This window comes from Musa acuminata, chromosome BXJ3-6 (genome assembly GCF_036884655.1).
Source record: "Musa acuminata AAA Group cultivar baxijiao chromosome BXJ3-6, Cavendish_Baxijiao_AAA, whole genome shotgun sequence".
Taxonomy (NCBI): domain Eukaryota; kingdom Viridiplantae; phylum Streptophyta; class Magnoliopsida; order Zingiberales; family Musaceae; genus Musa; species Musa acuminata.
The window spans coordinates 34385001-34409764 of NC_088354.1; the positions used below are offsets into that span (position 1 = coordinate 34385001).

The following is a 24764-nucleotide window of genomic DNA, read 5'->3' on the forward strand; positions in this document are numbered from 1 at the left end:
CAATACCTTCTAAGCTTTGCAAGAGGGAGAGCACTAAGCAGTTTCATGATTCCAAAATCAAGTTTCCTCTAGTGTTTAAGAAGGTTAGACCTCCAAGCAGGAAGCTGAAAACCACGTACAAGGCGTCAAGGCCAAACTTGTTTATGTAATTCTTATTCAGAATTGCCTATTTTTGGAGCTCAATCAGTAACAAGATGTAGAAATTATAATGAGGTCAAAGCTCATGTAGTTTTGTTTTTCAAACAAAAAACATTGTTCATTAAACACTGCATACGATTTTCCGTGTGCTATTGAACATATTTCAGTGTATTGTCTTTGGAGGATTATGTCTTAGTTTGTAAGACATATTTGGTGGTTTATGCAAAAGCTGAGGCTTGAGGTTCATTAGTTTTGCTGGTCATGTGCACTACACTGAACCTGATGCATGAGGCTCCTGTCTGAGCATTAATGTAAAGCAGCCTCACCCCATGAAGTAGAAAGGCTGTTTTCATAACTCAAGCCTAAGCTACCTAAATTTCAAAGGAGCAAGCTTAATGTTGTAGGTTCATCCTGCGTTTTCTCTTTGAGCTAGTTATCTGAAAATAATTTGTTCAGGCACCTTATCTCATCCTGCATGTTTTCTGTATGTTTTTTCCGTTTGTTTCCTCTGTAGTACCATGATTCATGTCCATATGTATTGGCATAGCTTCTAGGACATGAGTTGCTACACAAACTTGTAGTATATATTTTAGACAATTTCTTTATTGAGATTGCATGTCAATTCTATAGTCTATGTTCTATAATTAGCTTCCACATGTATGCATTTCCTATGTATCTCTACTACAATCTTTTTGTAATATGTGTTGTCTTAAATATTCTAGTTTTTGATGTTTTTTCAAGAAAGTATGTAAAGTCATATTTCCCACTGGCAATTAAGCAACTGCATCTCTGATGGCTAGATGGATATTGACATTTGTAGAAGTTGACAAGTTTTGGCTTGAGTGGCTTTTGAAAAATCATGGGTAAGGAGCTTGTTTAATTGTTAGATTTTGTCAATCTTTCACATGGCCTTATGCCTAAGTGGGTTGTGCTGTATGAGCTTAACACGGGCATATATTGAAAACAAATTTTTTTTGGATATTGTTATGGGTTCTCATAGATCTGTTTCTTTGTTAATCTGTGCTGATGGAAATAAAGCATTTAGAATATCTGATTGCATTATTCAGTCAATGCTCTGAACCCACTTCATGTTTTTGTGTGTGTGAACAAATGTGACTCTGATGTACCAACAAAATAAATGCAGTTATAAGATGGTTCTCAGATATAAACTTAGTGAATTTTGCCACATTGTTAGTCACTTTTTTTTTTCTCCTTGTTGCAAATGCTTCCCACTTTTGTTATTTTGTTCCAGAATATTTAATCCATAGTTCTATTCATAACTAAGATTGGTTTTGCTCAAATTTTTTGGTATGCCTTTTGATCATTGGAAATGTTGGAACTTGAAGAGTTTGATTTACGGGAGCTTTGATTGGAAAATCCAATTATTGATCTCTTAGGAGGTGAATTAACCTCTTCTAAAAGCCTGAAAGTGTTGCTAGATGGCAACATTGCTGATGTTACCAAGTTGATTTCCATTTCCTTCTTTTTCCTGTTGCCCAGATCTCTCAGCATGTCTGGTGTTTGTGTTCCCTTTACCTTCTTGTTGGTTAATGAGAAACTTAGCTTCTTAGATCTAATTGTCAACTTAGTCTTTTGTTATCCTGGTAATTTGATTAATTTATAAGCCCAAAAGTGTTGCTAGACGGCAACTTTGCCGAGGTTACCAAGTTCTTCCGGTATCCTTTTTTTCCCTGTTGCCCAAATCTCATGGCATTGCTGGTTGTTGTATTCCATTTACCTTCTTGATGGTTAATGGTAAACTCAGCTGCCGACATTTAACCTTCAACTCTTAGTCTTCTCTTATCCTGGTTTATAAGCCCAAAAGTGTTACTAAATGGCAACTTTGCCGAGGTTACCAAGTTCTTTGGGTATCCTTTTTTTCCCTGTTGCCTAAATTTATCGGCATTGCTGGTGTTTGTGTTCCATTTACCTTCTTGATGGTTGATGGTTAAACTCACCTGCCAACATTTAACCATCAACTTAAAGTCCTTTCTTATCCTGGTTTATAAGCCCAGAAGTGTTGCTAGATGGCAACTTTGCCGAGGTTCTCAAGTTCTTTGGGTATCCTTTTTTTCCCTGTTGCCCAAATCTCTTGGCATTGCTGGTGTTTGTGTTCCATTTACCTTCTTGATGGTTAATGGCAAACTGGCCTGCCTACATTTAGTTATCTGCTTTATCTTTTCTTGTCTGTTAATTTACATCAAGTTGCTATTGTCTCATATAGTTCACGCAGTTCACATTTAATTGACAAATATATGATTAGTCTCTCATATTTTAAGACTGCCTATTTGCAAATTTCAAGCCTTAAATGTTGCATATGAGTATCCCTTTTGTTTGTCTGTGCTTCTCTCTTTCTCTGTTCCTCTGTCTTCAGTGGTTTTCCATCCTCTTTAACCTGCTGTTGCTTGTTAATGGTGATCTGTGTGTTCGATTGTGGATATCCTTAGCTTTCGGTTTATTTAGCACTCATATAACATGTCAAAGTATATTGGCAATTGTTCCAATGGTTTCCACATCTGTGACATATAACATGTCTTCTTGTTCTTTTCTGTTTCATTGTGTATTTGATTACATTGCGTGCTCTATGTTTAGAAAACACAGATTCTTCTCGCAATGCCTTGAAAACAAACAATTATGAGAGTCGAATTGATGACATCAACGGCGGAACCCGCCGAGGCACTGTTCTGTTTATGCCGAGAGACGGGATCTTGGCCCGAAAGAAAGAAAAGGTGAACAGAGTTGATGGATGATATGACTGATGATGATGGTTGAGGAGGAGACTTGGATGATCTTGGCTTTGTTCTTGCTGGAAGTGGTCCAGAGCTCAATTAGCAATTGATTTCATCGCTGTCATAGAAATAAGCTTGGGATGTTTTCCCTCTTTTCGTTTTACATTTAATCTGTTCTCTGAGCTCGACTCTTTTGTGCACCCTGGAAATAAACACAGATTAACTTGAATTAGCATTCTAAAGGTTTTAGTATGCTGGGCCTGTTGGACGTCTACTGTTTTGAACATGTTGTCAGAGAGTCAACTCCTCTATAAATTCCTTTTACGTTGATCTAACCGCATAGTGTGTGCATCCCACGGATGATATTATTAGTTTCACAAAGAATGACATGTCGGGTTCTTCGTGTCAGAGGAGATATCCTCATTGACGCAGATTAAGTTCATCTTTTGCCGATGCCGCAGACCTGCTCGACGAAATGCCCCACCCGAATCCGCCCACGGCAAGATTCATTGTCGCTCCCCTGCGCCGAGCAGGTCGAACCGCCAAGGCCCGCCACATCTTGGATGGCGTCAAGGACCATCAAGATCCGTGCTGCTTGAACTCCTCGATTGCTGGCGACGCCCTTAATGGCCTCCGCGGGGAAGGTCTACGTCTCTTTAAACGGTTCCAGACTATGAATCTTGATCCGGACGAGTTCGCACTCTCCAATCTGTTGTCACTATCCGCCAATCTCAATGCGTTGGAAGAAGGGAGACAGATTCATGCTTTCGTGGTCAAGAAGAATCTACCCATGGATGTGGCGGCGAGCAATTCGCTTGTTAATCTTTACTTAAAGTGCGATAGGGTGAGTGATGCAGAGAAGGTGTTTGACAGCATGCCTGTGAGAGATGTGTACACGTGGACCGGTATGGTTTCTGGCTATGCACTGAATGGCAGTTTAGAGAAGGCCATGGATTTCTTCGATAAGATGCCTATCAGAAATGCAGTTTCCTGGAACTCGACGATCAATGCTTGTCAGAGAGAAAAGCATGATGAGATGGCGTTGGAATTGTTCTGTAGGATGAAGATGCTAGGAGAACCTCCCAATGGGTTGACATTTGTGGCGGTGCTGAAGGCTTGTGCTAGCTTACAACATTTGGAATATGGCGAGGGAATCCACTGCAGCTTAGTCAAACTGGGATGGATTAGGAATGTCCTTGTTGGGTGTACACTGATGGATATGTATGCCAAATGTGGTGGTTTACAAGATGTTCAGAGAGCTTTTGATGATACTAAAGAGCATAATGTTGTCTCATGGTCTATCTTATTGGGGGCATATGCTCAGAACGGGAAGATTTTGGAGGCGGAGTCGATCTTTACAGGAATGATGGAGAGAAATGTGATATCTTGGAATGTCATGATTGCTGGTTACGTGCATAATGATATGCAACAAAAAGCTTTCATTCTTTTTGTCGATATGATGAATGATGGCATGAAACCAAATTGCTTTACCCTCACGAGCCTCATAAGTGGGTGCTCAAATCTCCAATATGCAAGAAGTGGCAAAAAGTTTCATGGGTATGTGGTGAAAGAAGGTCTTCAATCGGAAATTTCGGTGGCCAATTCTTTGATAACGATGTATGGAGAGCAAGCAAAAGTCGGAGATGCTCGTTTAATATTTGACATGATGTTTTGTTGTGATGTGGTCTCATGGACAGCGATGCTATCTGCTTATATTTCTGATGGTGATATAGATGCAGCTCATGGCATTTTTTATAGGATGCCTAGTAAGAACCTAATATCATGGAACACAATGATGTTTGGGTACCTGCAAATTTGTAGAAACATGGAGATCAACACTACAGGCAGGATGAGACACCCAACTCCTCTGATGTTCTTTTATAACATGGAACAATCAGATGTCAAACCTGACCTTTTCTCCTATAACTGTGCGCTCAGTGTTTGTGCGAGCATTGGAGCTCTAGAGCAGGCCAGGGCAATCCACTGCAGAACTGTGAGAAGGGGATATGAATCTGACCTAGGAGTGGGTAATGCATTGATCACTGCCTATGGAAAATGTGGAGCTCTTAGTGAAGCAGAAAGGTCTTTTGGAATTATGACACATCCCGACATGATATCTTGGAATGCATTGTTGACTGGGTATTCACAAAATGGACAAGGAGATAGAGTCCTTGGCTTCTATCAGCAGATGCAGATATCAGAAGTGACACCTAATCATGTCACATTCATAAGCTTACTTTCTGCATGCAGTTATCTGGGAGAGGTTAGCAAGGGCCTGGAGTACTTTGAAGGGATGGAGAAAGATCATGGTGTCAGTCCCACTAGGGAGCACTATGCATGTATGGTAGATCTTCTTGGTCGAGCTGGTTACCTGAAAGAGGCCGAATCTCTTATCAGAAATATGCCAATAGAACCAGATGCAGTTATCTGGGGAGCATTGCTAGGAGCTAGCAAAATGCATGGAGATCCTGTGATTGCTAAAAGAGCAGCTGATCAAATTATTCTTCTGGAACCAGATGACAGCTCTGCTCTTGTTTCATTGGCCGAAACTTTTGCAGCATCAAGAATGTGGAAAGATGTTGCTGAAGTGAGAGTATTAATGAAGCAAAAGAAGCTTCTGAAGGAACCAGGATGCAGCCTGATTGAAATAAGGAACCAAACTCGCACATTTCTGTCTGGTGACTCTTGCAGCCATCTGAAGGATTGCATCCATGAATTGTTGAATAGCCTTTATGGTAACATGATTGAAGAAGGCTGTGCAGTAGATTCTGCATTATTGGCTTTTGATTTACTGTGACATGTTTTATTTAAGGGAAAAGGCCACACACCGGAGTATGGGCTCTTGGCTTTTTGCCACACTATAGATAATGTTGGATGGACAAATCTGGACATGCTTATATCATTCGTAGTGAGGTTGGATGATGTAGATGTTCCAAAAGATCCGGGCAATAGAGACACTGGAAAAAATTAACGTATATAGCTACTCGCCTCATAAAGTGATAAGCAGTGAGCTGCTCTAGAAAAGGTATTTGATTTGTTCAACTGAGAAAATTCATTATGATATAATACACTTATATGATGACATATGAAACATATAGAGTTGAAATCTTGCTTTATAGGTGCCAAGACTGGAAGGTACATATGAAACATTCAGGCACAAATTATGCATGATGGATCTGTATATCATTTTGCCAAATTTACCTTTAAACATGCTGGGACAGTTTACTTTCAAATTTTTTTGCCAAATTTAACTTATGACCTAAATGAACCCCCATGTTCAATGCTAGTTGAATCTTATAGATATTATCAGGCATAGTAATTTTCATTGACTCCTTAACGCACAGTTCCTCAGTCTCATGCTGTCTGTTAGATTATTATTTGTATATAGAGACCTCAGAAAATTCCTAAAGCTTCTAAGTAGCTCATGGCTCACCAATGTTCTCTTTAATACAACTAAAGGAAAATAGGAGTTTTCTGTGAGCTTCTCTAATTTTGTGTCAAGTTGGAAGGATTTCTTTGTTCACAGTTCAAAACCAGAAATTGTTTTTTAGGTAAGATGAAAAACTGATCAAGAACCTACTTATGTTCTACTTGTTTTTTCTTTCGCACCTTCCGCATATTTTGCTTTACGGGTGACCATGTGCTCCTCTAACCTTTGGAGCTTCATTTGGAAAGGTAATGTTCTTAGCTGGCAATCTTTTTGGAGGTTGAATCCTAGGAGCTTGTTAGGAGAATTTAGGAATGAGTAGAGTGCCAGGCAGCGGATAATGTTGGCATTGCAACATGATTTCTTATTTTTTTGATAGTAGAGTCCTCTTCCCTAGTGGAAATAAGTTTTGGCTCTTTCCAGCTGTGAAATGACGCTAGACGCCGCAAGTTAGCACCACCTCACCTAGGGGGTTCCTTTTTCATTTGTTTTAGTGTCTGCCTGCTGCATTTCATTACAAATGTTATAGCATGCTAAAGGTTATCTTTCATTTTTCCGATGACTTAGATTAATTAGATCTTCCTGTCATATTGCAAATTTAACTGCAACAAACTTTTATGCGAGTGCTATGACTGCTGACACACAGAAGTTTGTCACCTTCATGAATTTTAGTCGTTTGAGTACGTAAATGCAGCGTTTGCCTTTGCAATTTATTTCACTTTACATTCATGATATAAGAATTGCAGGTGGAAAACATGGAATTGGATGTGGAAGAAATTGTGAATCGTATATTGTAAGCCTACTAGTTTGTGAGTAATAATCAGCTCTCTTGTTCTTAGCCACATCTTCCAAATTCCTATGTTGCACTGATAGCCACCATTAATTTCTGACAGTGCTCCAGAATTGTCTGCACAAATGAATGCTTATGCATGGTAAAGCTGCTTTCATGATCTTGGGATAGCAAGCTGACATGGACAGGTTTGAATGGCACTTGATGTAAGCAACTCTGTCATTCATGTGATATCATCAATATCCAACACTTGAGTTTTCTTGCTTATGCTTTGCATTTGATATCCCTAATGACTCAGATTTCTGAACAGTCATTCAAGAAAAGTTATTGGGAGAACCTCGAGCACTACAAAGATATGGAGTTGCAATCACTCAAATGGCAGACATCTATGATCGATAGATTCAGCGAGCAAAATTCTAATGGGTGCTGCACTAGAGAATCCTTGCTGTTGTCCACTCAGGTAATGTGACTCCAATTTATTGTATGAAATCTCCATGTCCAAGCCTATCTTGTGATCATCTTTAAATCCCCCAAAGGTGAAACTAAGCACAATTACCGGTATCCCATATCTTGGGATGCCCATGTTTTTTACCAGATGAAACTAAGCCATCAATTCATGCTTTAACTGATGTGATTATTGCTACTGGCAGCACCAATTTGAAGCTCCCGCTCCCAAAGCTACCAGTTGGCATGTCGTAGTGTTGTGAATTTTGAAATTGTAGACACTGAATCTTGAGAAACCTCTCCAATGATTGATTCAATCATGAAAGGAATTAGTCTTTTGATTGATTCGGTCGGGGAAGGAATTATTCATCGAATTGATTTAGTCTGCATTTTATATATTTGAAATTATTCTTTCCATAATTCTCCGATGTAATTTTTCATGAATTTAAAGACATGTCGACGAGTAATAACATGTTTCTAATCTACTTGTTGCCATTTATTGTCTCTCTGACAGGCTTGTGATTGACTTGAAGACCTGCCAGAGAATGGCCAGCACGGATGCAAGGGAGGAGGTAACTACAATTAATTCTTCTGTACAGCCTTTGGTTGAATCCTTGTTTGACTGTCTTGTTTGCATGATATCACAGGTCATGGCTACACAAATGGAAAATTAGGTAAATTTTTATATCACTAACATGTTTTTTTGATGAATTTTAATCATATAATTGAAGATATATAATCATCATAATCTTCTCCCAACTCAGTGTCATATGAGCATTCGTCAAAGCTGATGTCGCCCTTCCGCACAACTAGAGAAAGAATTCGTCAAATCACGCATCTTTCGCAGCTAAAAACAAGCTTGATTGCGATTCGGTTGACCGATGCATCATGTCTTACTTCCATTTAAATTGGAATATTCTAATTTAATCGAATTAACTCTAAGCTTTGATAAACTTTTAAGTCAAATCCTTCCTAAAGTCAAATCACACACACACACACATATATATATATATATATATATATATATATATATATATATATCTATATATATATATATATATATATATATATCTATTAGATATGATGGGTTTTTCGATTGGCAATTCAAAATCAACGTTAATTAATATTCAATTGAGATTTATCATAAAAATAATTTTCACCTTGTAAAAATCAGCAGCGGTGGTGGCGAGGGGAGCAGCCCAGAGGGCGGTGAGGGGTCCCCGAAGCACCGGTAGGGAGCGGAGCCAACGCATCTCACGAGGGCGCCCTCCCCAGGAACAGCTGTCGCCGTAATGGGTCAAAAGGATCCGCCCCCTTGCCTTTGAGCGACGCTTTCCTACCTAATCCGCAGCACCCGCCTTGTATACCTTCCACGCGATTACGGCGGATATTGAGGAGATCCACGTTTGTGTCCCGATATGTTACCAATTAAATTGATGGGTACGATTGGGGTAGATCGTCGACGGCTATGGGAAAAATAAATTTGCTCTGTTGGTTTCACCTATGAGCGCATCCAACGTCGGCAACAGCTCTCTCCATCCGTCCCCAACCCTCGTGCGTTGGCTCCGGCTCCTGTTTAATTTCCTCGTCTCCGGTTCTCTTCCGCCCTTCTCCAAATCCGAAACCCTTATCCGAGGTTGCTCTTTGAATCCCCGCGAAACGATCGAGGGGGCGCAAATCCTCCCCATCGAGTCGTTTCGAGGGCTGGCGGGGAGATGCTGAGCGAGGGGGCGGCGGGACGGAGGTGCCTGCCGACCGAAGTCGTAGCGGCCGAGGCGGTCCTTGCCGCCGTCGATGGGGCCGTGGCGGTCGTCGCGTTCTTGCAGGTTGGTTCCCCTATGGTCCTGGAGTTCTCTTCCTTTCCTGCTCTCGCTATTAGCTTAAAGAATTCACTCCATCGCCAGTGGCTAGTTCTTGATGTGCATCGTCGAGGTTCCCTGTTTCCTCGGAGTTAAATATCGCCGGCTACGCAGTGCCGTTTTAGTCGATTTCTACATGAGGTGGTGATTCCTGTGTTTTGATTGCTTCTTCGCTCCGCGGTGCAAGAGGTCTTCGTTGGCAATCGCTAATTTGTCATGGACCGAGGAAAAAAATTGTACTTATCATGCAAATCAAATGGGTAATGCCCGGTCCAGCTAATGATCAAACCATACTAGCGATCACCGTACATGGTCAACCTGATTCTTGAAGAGCCTATCATAGATCAAAACCACATCGGTTTGCAGCTTGTTTTGTCAGTTGAGTACTTAAAAATAGTCCAATCTTTTAAGCTTATCAATCGTAACGCTTTGAGATACGTGGAATCATTTATAATTTAGGACTGCAAACTATTTAATTATTTTATACACAGGCACTTTTGCTTTTCAATGTATTCTTTGCAACAGATCAATTGCGGCATGCTTCTTTGTATATGCCGTTAATTATCCTGTCTTTGCAGTTGCACTGTTCGATCTAACAATCAGATGTGGCTGATTTGCACTTAGTCCTTTTTGGCAGACAACATTTGGCACATCCTTCACGTAGATTGCAAAGAATTTCTGACATGGTATTTTAATGTGAATAGGTCAAGATTAGGTAGGTGATGGTGGAAAAGAGACTTTGAAACTTTGAGTCTTCCTGCCATGCTTTCTGCAGTGTGTGGGATCCCAAACCATAAAATGGTGTTGTAGCCTCTAGCCACTTCTAGTCTTCAAAGTGAAAGTTGTCTTATTAGCATTCAAAGCAAAAGTTTTTGGTTCAATATGCATATAAGAGATGATTTGGAATTATATGATATCCTACAAAGGAAAACTAAATGTAAGTTTGTATAGGATTAGGCCATTTTGGTTGGTAGTTGAACTTGCTGTTTTCAATGAGCCAATTTAAAGGACCTATGAGGTTAATTAATTGCTTCTGAGAACATTATCACTTGTCATCTTCCCGGATGGGAAAGTACAATTGGAAACAGTGACTGGAATGGAGTTGCAGACCATCAAAGACTCAAACCACTAGCAACAAGTCATAATTTAATTCACTTTGCTCCTGTACTTGCTTCCTAATGCTCTGGCTTACTATATCTTGCATGCATTTAGCTCATTTTTGTAATGTGGTGCTTTCATAAATATAATTCAAAATTTTAGATATTGTGTTTCACTGAATATCTAATAACTAAATAACTAGTTTTATATGCCTTAGTATTTGGTGTTTTTTCAATTGTTTAAATTTCTTTTGTTTCTGTAAGTGGCTCGAGTTTAATTTTTCTTTTATTTTATATATGTTGTAATTTTCTATATCATGTAGACTATTTTATGATAATGGGATTAGGACACAAGGATGAGTATCTGAGAGAGTGGCTTGTCTGAGAACTCTAGGGAATGTACTGAGAAAAGTTTAACGTTAGCAGTCACAAGGGAATTGGTTCTTATCCATTCCAGTTTTAGGGGATCTACGTATCTGGAGATACGAAGTAATGCTTGTTCTTATTGGTCACTTGACGTGTGGTAATTCGTTGTCTGAGATTTCAGCTGTACTCTGGCCAAATCTTTAGTGATAGTAGTTTTGTTGTGTTATCCCACCTAGTGATTTAGATGTGTGTGCATATATTGATCTATCTCATTGTAGTCTTCTTACACTAACCATTCTTCAGTTGTATTGTTTACTAATTAATTCTCAATTGACGGCAGTTGTTGAGAATTCACTTACGAAATCGACAACTTGGCTGGACTCGGCAAAAGGTAAGTGAAGAACTGCTGCGAGGCTGTACAATTTTCAATTACTTTTTGTTACTTTGTTTTAAATATAAAGGCAATCAGCATATCCAAAGAAGTAGCACCCATTGTTCTAATGGTTGATTGCTTTATATCAGCCATTTATGTTGGAAGATAGTTCTTAAGATGCTAACATAAATAAAAGCAGAAGCTAAAAATATTTCATATTGTGATGACCCCAATTTTTGAACTCCTTGCTTGATTGTTATATTTTAAAGTGGTCAAACATAAATAATTTCTTGGGTAGCCATCTGACATATGTCAAATAGTGTTTCTCTCCCTGATGAGTTTATTAGCCTCTACTGGAATCTTGGTCCTTTGATCATCTTGCTACTGTAATCCAAATATGTTACTGTATAGGATGGATCAGGATCAATTCTTATTCCTTTATGTGTTACTTATCCTGAATTTTGCATGAAGCATTATTGGTGAGTGTCATCGCTTGGCGATTTCTTTTGTTTTATTGTGTGTCATTAATTAAATTTCTGAATGGCTTATTTGTTGCAGATATTCCATATCATGATTGGCTCATCCAACATAGGTGAGCCACCTATTATGGCAGAACGATATTGAATTTGACTGTAGTTTTATCGTATTTGGTTTCATTCTTTAGTTTGTGAAGCTCAATGTTAATTATTTTACAGTATCCTCCAAGGTTTGTAATACTGTATCGTATCGGTATTTCGATCTGGGCTCGGTACCGGTATGGTACGGTATACCGAGCGGTACACCCAGGTGTGCCGAGTACTGTAGTACTGCTACAATACTACAGTGTACTGCTACAGTGCTACAGTGCACTCGGACAGGTAACAGACGGTCCGCGTACCGACAACCTGTCGGACCGGTATGTATCGCCCGTACCAGGCGGTACGGTTCGGTACGGCAGACCCTACTATCCTCACAGTTGTATTAGTAAGCATAACATCAGTAGTGCCAATTTTATACGAAAGCAAATAGAGTTTGCATGCTGGTTCCTTGATGTCAGCAACTATTTATTGTGGGCTTGTATGAACTTTTGTGATTTAACATAAAATTGGTTATTACGATTGATGCTTTCCACTTGTTGACTTGTTTCACTTGTCTTTTATGTACAAGCTATAAAATCATACACTGAGCTGTAAGTCTTGTGCTGGAAAAATCTGGCTGTATTTTCAGTGATATGGACATAATTTTTACTATGAGAAAGTACTACAAGTTGCTGATGCATGAATGAAGTTCATTACATAGAGTGAAACATTATAAACAAAGCGATGTCTACTAAAGCTGTAAATTGGAGCCTCTTGCTTGGTCCATTTAAAGCCTAGGATAAATGATGATTGCGTCTGCCAGAAGCATCAGTTTCTTGAATAGTTGTTAGCACCAATAATCAGAAATCAATTGTCATATAAAAATGGATTGAAGTCATAAGATCAAATGAGGTAATTGAGATAAAATTGGGCAAACCTTTTCGTTTCTAAAATAGCATATTTTCCCTCCAAATTTTAATATAGCATGTACATTAATCCAAATATTTACACCCTCCAGATATGCCACTCCCTTAAGCATCGATTCAAATAAATTCTGATTGGGAAATAATTGGAATGTCACAATTAGTTTAAGATTAAGACATTTATAATATGGTGGCCCACACAATGCTAGTTTTTCCATGACATGCACCTAAGCTACCTAGCTGCAAGTCATTGTTTTCCTATGGACTTCAATGTAAATAGTTAATTTTCATTTTCTTTATACCTTAAATGTTCTTGGTATGAATTCTATGTTATAATTAAGTGTCAAATCAGCTCATTTTCTTCAGAATGAAGGTTATTTTCTTATGTTATGCTATTTTATGAAGTTTCCCTTTTCTTTTTCTCTTTTCTGCTAGACGTTCTAGAGTTTCTTATTTATTTTTAAACACTAGTTCCAGGATATCAATAGTTCATTGTTTCTAGTATCTTTCATCAGCTATTCTGCACAACTTTCACTGTTGTATTAGAATGAGTTAGGTGAAATCTGTGGCAGGATACTTGGCATACTTCATATCTACTCTTGTTGCTACTTGTGAGGGATGGAAGTGTTGGTCACATGGTTGTGGATTTGTCCTCATGGGTAACTATACTTTTAAAACAGAGCTTTATCACCTTGGTTTAAGTTTCATGCATTTACTTCACCATTACTCATCTTCAAATTCAACTATGAATTCATGACTGATGCTAATATTTAAAATTTTTAAAATCTATTTTGCAGTTTGTCCTCAGATTCTCTTTCTAGCTGCATTCCTTCTGCTTGTGTCTTTCTGGTAAGTAACTAATATCATTAATCTCTGATAATTGACTAAATCGCTTCACACTTCATCTAAATATTTAATTTAATAATACTTAAAGATAACCTACCTGTGGGATACTTCATGCTCTTTGTTATGAGAATCAGATTATATTCAACAAAAAATATGTTGACTATTTTGTCTAACGATCATTTTATCTTTATAATAAACTATTTACCTTTTATGATTTTCTTGGGACATCATGTTGTTAGGAGCGCGAATGAAGTTCATTATTATAATTTTTAATGATATACTGCTATGTATTTCTTTGACACTTTAGTATAGCTCTAGGCTTGATGTACTTGTTGCTAACTTTATTAAAAATACATTTTATTGTTGTATCAGGCTCTTGTCCCTCGATTTTATTTTACATACATGGTAAATAAATACAACAGTAGTGAAATACATTTTGAACATGATGTCCCGAACATCTTAGAGAATATCCAACAAGAAGTGTGTGTCTGAGGATACAACATGAACATGGAATACATTTTGAAGTGCCCATGCTTCATGTATTCTTGACCTTGATTTTCCAGGAAAAGTGTATTTGATGGTCCTAAGAGATTATCTGTACTCTTTTGGTGTGCCCTGATCACCATATATTTATGTTGCAAAAATGCTAAAATACTTTATGCAGGTATTAAGTGTTAAATTACCTGCTGGAGGGCTTTAGATTATCATTTATATGGTGATTCGGTTAGGTACCTGATGCATCTGTTATAGATTAAATGTTGAGGTTGCTTAAACAGAAATCTTATCTTAACGTTTTTTATGACTATCTCTCGCATGATTCAATTTTTATTGATTCAGAATACATTCTATGAGATGGTGATTGATATTGATATGTGTTATATAAGTTATAAAAAATAACTGTATTTTCACTACCTGATTTATTTTACCAGAATAAGTTGCATTGTCAGATACATTTGCATATAGTCCTTAGATTTACTTAATGTTTCTTAATTTTCCATGACTTGCTTATGCATACCAGTTGTGTTTGTATGTTTTTTTAACTTGAGTATGTCAAAAATGCATATAATATCATATTATAAAGATTGCATATTGTCTGATCCCTTTAATACCTTTGCTACACACATAATTTATCTGCCTTCTAGGAAGACATAGTATTGTTATGGAAGAGCATACTGAAACAAAATTTATAAGTTAAAGCTTGTGCTAACATCCATATAAAAAGGAAAAATCATTTGCACCTTATAATTTGGCATATGTTCCTGTAAAACAAATACTTTTACAGGGTTGATCTGTGCCATCAGGCAAATGATGAAGAAGAAGATGATGATGAACATGGGTGTAATGAAGCTTTGTTGGAAAAGGGAAAGCATAAACAAAATCCTCTTCATGTTGATAGCTGCAGGAGATGTTGCTTTCCTCGATCTGTTCATGTTGGAAGTCGACAAAAATTTGTAATCTTGGTAATTAAGTGTTTGTTGAGCATGTCAAACTGTTCGTGCCTTCCTTGGAGTTAACCTTTTTAATCTTGCATTCTGAACTTTGATAGCATATATTGTACTAATGAACTATGTTACACCTTTCTTTTGCAGGTGATTGCCCTGACTTTCGTTTCTATGATTGCTTTTGCTGTCTTGATATGGATTGGTAGAGGGAAAAATCCTATTGATTCTTCTCTTGTGGCTAGGGTATGTAGTTGGCTGTTCTAACCAATCAGAAAAATTCTTTATGGTTGAAAACCCAGATATTGCCTAGATTTGACCAATTTTCTCTATCTTTTGCAAAAATTGGATCTTATATATCAGAGCATGGAGAGCCTGACCTATTTTCTTATATAGTTTATTTTACATATTTGTACTTGTACAAAGTAAGCAACTTAGCCTGCTGACTTAAATTTACATATATCTCCTTTGCCCTTTGCAAATTCCTAGGTACATGCACTTGTGCTCCTTTTGTGGGTTATGGACAAGCTTCATGGGCTGTGTAGATGTTTCTCAATGGACATTGTGGGTTTTAATAGACATTATTATATGTTGTTGTTTCCAATTTACGGTCTAGGACAAGGATTTTAATTTTAAATAATACCGCTCGATACCGTATTGGTCCGCCAGCAGATCAATAAGCAAACTGCTCGCTACTAGGCGGTATCAGCATGGCTGCAGCTTGGTTGTGGCAAGGGAAGAAGCGTTGAGGGAGAAGAAGGAGAAGGCGCTCAAAGAAGAGGAAGAAGAAGAGGGAGAATCGGGAGAACCTTGACGCTTTACGATTCGGCGTTGCCCTCCCTCGACGATCCCGATCCAGAAGGTAACGGAGAGGCGACGACTCGACTTCTTCTTTGCTGGGTTCTTCACCGAAGGCTGGAGACGCCTACGACCTTTGCTGAAGGCCGATGGCTTTTGCGGCCTTTGACTCTTTTGCCGAACGTCGCAGATAAGGAGAAGACTAGTCTTCTCCTCGTCTGACATGACGAGAAGAAAAGGAGGTGACATCGCCGAGGTAGCGTACGCCTCCTTTTTTAAAAAAATTATATATATATATATATATATATATATGTATATATGTATATATATATGTATATATGTATATATGTATATATATGTATATTTGTATATATATATATATACATATATATATATACATACATATATATATATATACATACATATACATATATATACATATATATACATATATATATATATATATATATATATATATATCGAGTAGTGCATCCTGGCGTACCACTCGGTATACCTGTATCGTACCGTACCAAGCAAAGCTCGAAACACCGGTACGATGCAAAATTACAAACCTTTGTCTAGGATGCCCTTTTTGCTAGGCCTTATGGCCTAATTTCAAGGCCATGTTCCTTCTCCAGATATTCACATACTGGAGTATACGTATATGTATATAGGTGCAAATTGACTTGGCACCTCCATTAGAATTTGCAGGCAGGATTCCAGTTTGGTAATTGGACAAACCAAGTGGATATATCATTTAATGCTCTCTGATAACTAGGTAGATGAATGAAATTTTAGTTTCAACACAAGTTACTATTTGCTTTTCTATATCTTCGTTTTGTAGTCCTCAGTAAATGTTTAGTCTATTGCACCGATTTTTATTTATTTATTTTGCAGGTTTATCTGTATATTTTTTCGGTAGCTATGCTCCTTCTAGGCGGTGTTTTGGCATGCTACGGTAAGCATTTTTTGATTTGTTTGCTATTGACTAGTTTAATGGTTTGGTGAAATTTGGTTCTTTTAGTACCTTGCAAGCATGGAAACATGTATAGAGTGTAACTTTAAGCTTCCTATATTACCATTATCATAAATTTGAAAGTAATGAACCATGATGCTTGTACTGGCATTCTTCATTTGTCTTCCAGAACATGAATGGTTCAGATCCAAAGTCAAGGCACATGCCTGTAACCTATGCAATGAATCAGACTTGTAAGATTTTCTTTTACAAGGCACTTGAAAATCAAAGATTTACAGCCAAAAATGCAATCTAAACACAAGTCATAACCTATTTTTTCTAAAAATTTGCAACATAAAAAGGGTATGGACATCAGTAGTTGCACCTTGACAGTTGTCAATTGCTATGCTTATGGATGATCCAATGAAGGTACTGATTGATGGCTATGATTCAATAGTGCAAGGAGGGATTTGATTGGTGAATGGAATTATTGATCAAGTGGAGTTCTGATTAACTGTGTAGGTGTTGTGAAGTCTGCATTATGTATGATGATTCAAGAGAAAGCATTTGGTGGATATTTCGATGGCCAGTCTGCTACATGTTTGGTTGATACTTGACAAATCTGTGTCTATATGCTTGTGAAAGTATTTGATGGAAAACTGTCATCAACAGTTTTCTCAAGAGGTAGAATTTATGGATACTTAAGATCAATGAGGACGGGGCATATAATAGATAAAGATACACTGTTGGAAAGAAAGAAGTATCAATTAACCTACTTGCTTTTGGTATTCAATGTAAGTTGTCAAATTTCGTCTCTGAAGATTGGTGTTTCCAAGAGTAAATTGGATGGTTTCCTGTGTTTATCTAAACATCATATTGCTGAAGGTACAATTCTTACATCCATAGTTGTTCTAAAGAGGTCTTACAGGAAGGTCTTTAATGCAGTAAAGGCGAGGACTCAATGGTGTAGCAAGTGAAGATGGGAGCCATAGACCCAGACTTGTAAAATTCTCCCTATTAGGTGTGTATTCATTCATCTGTTAGGGAGGAGGAGGGGGAAGCAAGTTTGGCAAGTGTAGTGGGTTTTCCTGCAACCCTTGATTGTGATGCAAGTTTTAAAAATTTAGACACATCCATAGCTGTCTAAAAGACTAATGGATGCAACACCTGATTGTGATGCAGGTTTCAAAAAATTTAGACACATCCTGTGCTGTCTAAAAGACATCATGGACACTAGTTGTGAAGGTCACTGTGGTTAAAATTTTGAATTAAATGCTTTCCCTACCCTAGTTGATTGATTGATTTTAAGAGGCATGAACGCATGCCCACATTTTGCTGGTAGAGTTCATTGGGATACTTAATTGTACTTGAGAAGAAGAAAAAAAATTCTGTGCAAGCTGTCACGGTGGACATGCTACTTTCTCTTGTGCGCATTCCAGTCATGTCTGAATGCTATGTACTGCCTATCACAGGACTTTTTGAGTCAATTCTTTTCTCATCTTTTCTTGAGCCACATAAGATTGATTTCCACCATCCCTACTCAAAGGTGTGTTGCTTGTTTCTGTTAGTTCTTTCTGCAAATGCAGATGACTCATGCTCTTTGTCTTCATTTGATCGGCTGAAAATTCTCATCGTCTTATGTGCTCGTGAGATTTTTCGGCTAGAAATTTTGTCATTGGCTAGAATTTTTGTCATCGTCTACTAGAACTTGAATTAGTTTACTGATTAACTTATTCTTGTTGACATCCATGATACAAAATGTAACTTGTAACCTGCAAATCATTGGAGGATTTCATTAAAGAATAGGAGCACTTTCTACAGTATCATTTCCTTTCTATTAGCCCACTGTTCAATCAGTTGTGAACGATGCAGCTTTATCTATATTGTCCCATCAAGATTTAAAACTTTGTTTTTTTTCTTTCAGTGTCCAGTGCTTAGAAATTCGATGTCATTGAATTATATAAATTTCTTGATTTTCTTTGAAGTAAGGGACTAAAAATTGGTGTGCTTCGATATCAGAATGCCTTAACCTATCTTTTCCAGAAGATGAAAGGCAGCCTGCAAATGATAAAAGGACTTTACTTTGCCCTTCTGTATGGAATTTACCTTTCTCTAATTGCCTATTGAATACTTGTTTCCCTTTGATAGAACAAAGTAGTTATGATTGATGACTTGTGCTAATCCAATTTAAAGTGAGATGATGTTTCTTAAAGTCAGCAAAATTATATCGCCACAATATTTTGTCCCCTTAAAGTGCAGGTGACAAAAAGCCAGTGCTCCTTTGTTTGTTACTTTAGCTAGAGAAAATGATGGAGCCTACTTTTGTCAGCTTAATGCTATTCTCTTGTCATTCGTGCCACTTTATCAAAGAAGCAGTTCCATTCAAAATTTTAAGTTCTTTCAGTATGTTAATGTTAGAGCATAACTTATGAGATCAAGGAAGATTGAATGTGTTTCAACTCTAATGTCATGTGTCTCAAATGTCAAGTTTCTGGAAATTTTTTGCTGGGTTGCATCATGCACCTATTATGCCAACTATTTATGATGATGACTAAAATTATTTGACTATTCACCACCATCCAAAAATATTAAATTGGCTTGTTGTTTTGGTAGTTTTCAGTAAAAAAACTTATTCTGGTCAAAAAAGTAAAAGATCTGTCTAGTGAATGTCCTGATGAACCCCATTATTAATTGCAATGACAGTTTGGTAATTTAGCTGAGCCACTTGTGTGCATACCGAAAATTTGTTTGTGAATTAACATGTTTGTGAATTAATCATGTTAAGGGGTGCTGCTGTTCTCAAAGATGAGCAATGTACGCTCTGAAATGGCATCAACTGAAATGTGGAAGGTATCTATTTGGAAAAAATTTTCCTTTAACCTGAATCTTTACATTTTTTGGTTTATAATATTTCTGTCTATTGACTTTTATTTCTCACGGGATATAAGGTAATTTGCTTTTCATGTCATCTGATAAGTAATGAGTGTTAATCTACATAATGGCTTCATCCTATAGAATCAGTTCATCATGGACCCATGAACTTGGGCTAATGTAACATCTTCAAAGTGAAATATGTAAAGAAAAATGATTAGAATATATCAGTTGGTGTTCCAAATATGTTGAATACATCTCAAGAGATAAATTAAAATGTGCTTTCGGAGGATTAACTTTTGCTTCTTCTGGATGTCTTAGTACTAGGTTAATGATCAAAGTTCGTACTATGAATTATGAACTATAGATTGCATTATGAATTGTTAACTTTAATGAAATTTAATGTCATTCCATGTTTTTCAAATCAGCTTCAATACTTGCATTGCTTTTCCATACCTGACACTAGTACAATATACTTCTATCCATGCTTAAGTTATGCTAGTTATATTCTTGACAAGCTGCTGAACATATCCCATGCTTGATGCTATGTGCAGGTTGCAAGTTTGGCAGCTGTCACTGTTATATGTTTCACATCATCTGCTGTGCTATCTCTTGTTACTAATATTCCAGTATGTTGCTGTTTCTTGCAAAGTTGTTCTTTTGCTTTAGTTAGCATCAAGTGCCATCTGTCAGTTACATTATGATTTCCATATTTCTTTGCAGTTGCAGGTTCTGTCGTATTGGCATTTGGCTCCTTCAGACTGCTTAAGCAGTTCTGCTTTTATATTTCTCTATTATTTTATAGGTATGCCAATTATAAGCATTATGGCTGAAGATTTATGGCTTGAATACAAGTGAAATTGTTAGTTGCACAAGCACATGCTCTATACACATCATCTTCACATATGTAGTGCCAGAAGTATTTTGTTTCTTGCTATGAATTTAACTATCAGATAATTTGAACATTCCAAGTATTTCTGTTTTCTTGAGTCACTTTATCTTTCACATGATAAAGTATTAGTTTACTAAAGAAACACAATTTTTGAGTGTTGACTAGGATAGTTTTTGTGTGCTTTAGTGGGGTGTTTCTGTATCTTTATAGATCATCAGAAATAGCATATTTCAAATCATCGAAGAGATGAAATCTTGATAATTTGTCATGCAGTCTAGCTCAAAAAAAAGTGCATATAAGTTTTTTTGATTATCATTGAGATAACTGATCCATCTATCATTCTGCTAGGTTTATTTCCCATCTAAATGTTAATCAGTTAAGGGCTCAAATCTCTTTAATACTATATAATTCTCATGTCTTCTTGATATCGAACTAATGAGTCATTCCACCTAAATGCTGTCAAGAGGGATTCTTATTGGACAAATTGACAACTAGAAATCAGCATTGGTTCGTAAAAAAAATGATATAGTTGAGGATCTATTCCCAAAACCATTGCTTTTGTATTGTTGGTCAATATCTATGGGATATGGGATGCATAAAAGTGATAATTAACCTTTTAAACCAGTGTACCTTGCGGCTTTATATTTTATCGACTTAATAGAACATCTAGAGATCTTTCAAGTTTCAACACTATGAGATGCTTTAGAGCAGACCTTTTTATCTACATACTGAGATGCTCTGGAGCAGACCTTATGGACTTACAGCATTCCTCGAAATGAGGTGAGAATTATCTTTTTCTGATTATTTAAGATTTTATTTTGAGATACCTTTGACGATACCTTCTGATGTTTCACCTCACATTGCACTCGGGTCACTGAGGTTTATTCATTCTACCGATTTCTTCACAAAATCTGATGTATATGTCATATCTAAACTTCACCTAAATATCTCCATAGGTTATAGATTGATAATAGCTTCTGATGTTTCACCTCACATTCCACTCACTTACGGAAGGTGTAGTTGCCCTACTCTACTGATTTCTGCATAAAATCTGAGATTGTGTCATATCTGAACTTCACCTAAATATCTGCAAAGATTATAGATTGCTTTTCCTCGTGATTTCCTTTGCCATTTTGTTTATGAATCTTGGTGCTATGAGTCCTGGGAGAGCACTACTGCTTCATCAACTTATTTCACTTGCCTGTGTACATTTTCTTTCTGCATGTCATGCATGTTCCATTTTCTTTCTGCATTTGTCTAGTTATTTATCCTGCAAAAGCTCATTCTATACAAATTATGTCAGGCTCATCAGTACCATCAGGTTTTGTGTTATGGATTATGAGAGAAATGCCTCCTCGTCTTGTAGCTGATAGTGATAGACCAGCACCATCCACCATAGTAACTTTTATCAGAGAAAGAAGTACACCTACTCAAAATCCGCAGTGGAGGGCTAGTGTGGCATCCTCTCAGAATAAGGTGAAATCACAAATTTTGAAACTTTTCCTTTCCCTTCTTTTTTCGAGCTGTTAATGAGTAACTACTTTGCATTTCCAAAGTTCACACTGGTTCAGTAGCAATGCAGAATACACATTAGCTTTAAATCTCTTCACTGAAGCAAAGGTATCCTCTAGATATCTAACTCTTCAACGAATCTAAAATTTCAAACCTGGTGTCTGAAAAAAATATTTAGATGTCCAGTTGACCATGTCATATGATGAAAACATTATTAAAACCAATAATTTCTTGCTAATCTATCATAGTTGGATGCATTTTTATACTAACATGACATGCATCTGACACTGAGAAGTTTGACGTTGATAGCTGTCAAAATATTTCATTTACTTTTCACTTTGTTTCCATCCACTGTTTTCTCTTTCTCCTTGACAATATTTTGGTTCATGTAATGCATTTTGAATACCAATTTGACTATTTTCCAAAATGGCAATTGCCCTGCTGTTTGTATTGTGTACGTTCCCCCTACCACTGATTCTGAAGATACATACAACCTCTACACTTTCTGCTGCAGGGTCTTAAAGCAAGCCCCATCTAGGGTGTATTTGCCCGTGAATTCTATGTAAGTCTAAACAGGGGACAATTCCATACACGGGCTTCCATCTGTGGAGCCAGTGTTACAGTGGTGGCTGTTGCGAGTCGACCATTCGAGCAAACCATTTCTGCTTGGGCTTGGCTAGATCAACGAGTTTGGATGGCCTAATGAAACACTCCCAACCCATGACAAACTTATTTACCAGATGATATGATGATCAACAGCACTAGGTTTAGCAGAGTCAAAATGTATATAGTCTGTAAGGTCATTGCAGTGCAGGCAAGTGGTGTTCGGTCCTATCTCTCTCTGATCCAATCATATATAATAGCAGTGATGTCTTGTTACTTGTTTTACTTTCATCCTTAACCAAATTTGACGACTTTGAGCATCCGTAGTAGTTACAGGCCCAATCTTTCCTGCTGCGGATATGTTAGACTTAGCTTTATAAGTGATCATGACATTTCCATGTAATAATTTCGGCCGGAAGAGTAGCAATGGCTGTGTTGGTTTTTCTTTTATAAATTTTGTTTAATTTTATTTTTATTTTAGAAAAAGACAAGCTTAAGAATTACTGGGACATTTCAGACTTGTAGAACACCATCCTATATAATGATGTCCAAGGCCAGTCGAGAGAGATGTATCAACTGGTTAAGGTAACAAGACAGAGAAACTGCAGGTGAGTACTTCTTTCATTGTTAAGCTTATTGTTCTTGTAAGATAATGTAAGATGGAGTCTTGCTTATGGCATCCATTACCTACGCTTGCATTGTTGTTAGCTTATCAAACAACAATAGTTGTGTTTTCTTGAAATCAGTCTCCTAATAAATGTGCAAAAAGAAATATTAGCTCTGTTATTGTTAACGTGATTTTATGGCTGGTAAGGTATTTTTACAAGGCAGAGATATTGGTTCTTGGAATATTAACTGTCTTGATAACATGGAATTACAAATCAGGCCTTCATCTTTCCGTTCCCTAAGATTTGTGCGTATCACTAAGTGGGGTTGCAATTGGTGGCTAAAGGAGGCAATCGTTGAAGTAGATGTAGTAGACCTACTTATGTCGGGAAATGCTTCCTCTAGTAAACTTGTGAATGACCATCGAAAACACTCAGTGGACCACAACAACATGAAATCTTAGAAACGAACTCAGATGTCCGTATCCCACATAAATCTCAAGTGACCGCCCAGAGAGGTCATTTTCCCACCATATTAAAAGCGTGCAAATTCTTCGTTCCTTGCGTGGGGACCACTGCCAATCTTATCATTTATCGTATCTTGACACAATCTAAGTATTGTTCCACATAAAGATCGCAAAATCTACCTACAACAACAAAAGTTTCTTCAACGATTCTCGCGTGGCTATGTCGGTAAGAGCTCGGTCGACGGAGATGCGTGTTCTCCTCGGTATCTAAAGCTCGATTCGGGAGTGGGGATGACGACGACGACCGTCCATTATAGATCGCTGGTCATTTTCCGATCAAGAATCTCATGATGATCTCGTGATATCTTCAGATAGGGAAGCCGCAATGCCATCGATGCTCATAGATTGCCAGTATAATGATGAGAAAAGCATCTCCGTATGACTTGAAAGTTGCTGTACCTTTGATCGTCTCTTGTAGAATACTTCTAAAGCTCGTCATCGATTGCAAATTTTGCAGCCTGTTTTTTGCAGGAACATCTCATTTCATTGCGTTAACGGAACAGAACGAAGACGGCACGCATAGAATTACAATTTTTCATATATATATATATATATATATATTGATGGGTTACGGTATAAATGGGGTCAGATTCTTGATGATAATGGTTGCAGTCCCTCCGCAGTTGTCGGCTGTCAATTGTGCGGAGGAGATGCCGCACGCCAGGCCGCAGCTCACGCGGGCGCGGTGGCGCAAAATGCCGGACGAAAATTTCTCGTCCCCTTCGTCGTTGCGTCGTCGTCTCCCCCACTCGACACCAAACCCACCCAACACCATGCAGTCACTACTACTGCACTCTCGGTCAACAATCTCAGGCTCTGTCTCTCTCTCAACCTTTTTTCTTTCGGCGAGAGACATAGCCGTAGAGCATAAGCAGCCGCCCCATGTTCTCGTACTGCAAAGTGTGTCCTCCCTCCTCCCCACTGTCACTCGCTCCACTTCCATGCCTGACAAAGGAATCCTAGACAAATAAACCTGCAACTTCCTGATGAACTCAGCGAACAAGAGCGACATC

General features: G+C 37.7%; 2 protein-coding genes across 7 annotated transcripts in view; both read left to right on the forward strand.

The window, feature by feature from the left end:
* Positions 1-341, forward strand: part of LOC103989199 (large ribosomal subunit protein eL20) — a 1958-nt gene extending 1617 nt beyond the window's left edge. Inside the window, exon 4 of the mRNA XM_009407990.3 lies at positions 1-341. This exon is cut by the window's left edge and continues 193 nt beyond it. Within this exon, the coding sequence (XP_009406265.1) occupies positions 1-149 (149 nt within the window). The 3' untranslated portion in view covers positions 150-341.
* A 2927-nt stretch (positions 342-3268) lies between these two features.
* On the forward strand, positions 3269-23088 carry LOC103989200 (tobamovirus multiplication protein 1). Of its 6 annotated transcripts, XM_009407992.3 has the most exons (13): positions 8739-9354; positions 11191-11241; positions 11782-11815; positions 13276-13362; positions 13501-13552; positions 14832-15009; positions 15139-15234; positions 16684-16744; positions 19527-19591; positions 20167-20241; positions 20336-20417; positions 21808-21980; positions 22531-23088. In XM_009407992.3, the coding sequence occupies exons 1-13, from the start codon at positions 9244-9246 to the stop codon at positions 22552-22554; spliced, it is 1089 nt and encodes a 362-aa protein (XP_009406267.2). In that variant the 5' UTR covers positions 8739-9243; the 3' UTR covers positions 22555-23088. The 6 variants fall into 6 exon arrangements, 1 of the variants encoding a protein (XP_009406267.2); XR_010497418.1 differs by lacking the exons at positions 11191-11241; positions 11782-11815; positions 13276-13362; ... (7 more) ...; positions 21808-21980; positions 22531-23088 and adding exons at positions 3269-5892; positions 7033-7103; positions 7188-7290; ... (2 more) ...; positions 8176-8202; positions 9433-11154 and having other exon boundaries at positions 8706-9354; XR_010497419.1 differs by lacking the exons at positions 11191-11241; positions 11782-11815; positions 13276-13362; ... (7 more) ...; positions 21808-21980; positions 22531-23088 and adding exons at positions 3269-5892; positions 7033-7087; positions 7188-7290; ... (2 more) ...; positions 8176-8202; positions 9433-11154 and having other exon boundaries at positions 8706-9354.
* The last annotated feature ends 1676 nt before the right edge of the window (positions 23089-24764 follow it).

Excerpts from the sequence above, each read along its gene's own strand:
- LOC103989200 (XM_009407992.3), top strand. The coding sequence starts at position 9,244 with ATGCTGAGCGAGGGGGCGGCGGGACGGAGGTGCCTGCCGACCGAAGTC. Across the intron at positions 13,363-13,500 it reads TTGTGGATTTGTCCTCATGG|TTTGTCCTCAGATTCTCTTT; the intron begins GTAACTATACTT and ends TCTATTTTGCAG. Across the intron at positions 20,242-20,335 it reads CTCTTGTTACTAATATTCCA|TTGCAGGTTCTGTCGTATTG; the intron begins GTATGTTGCTGT and ends ATTTCTTTGCAG.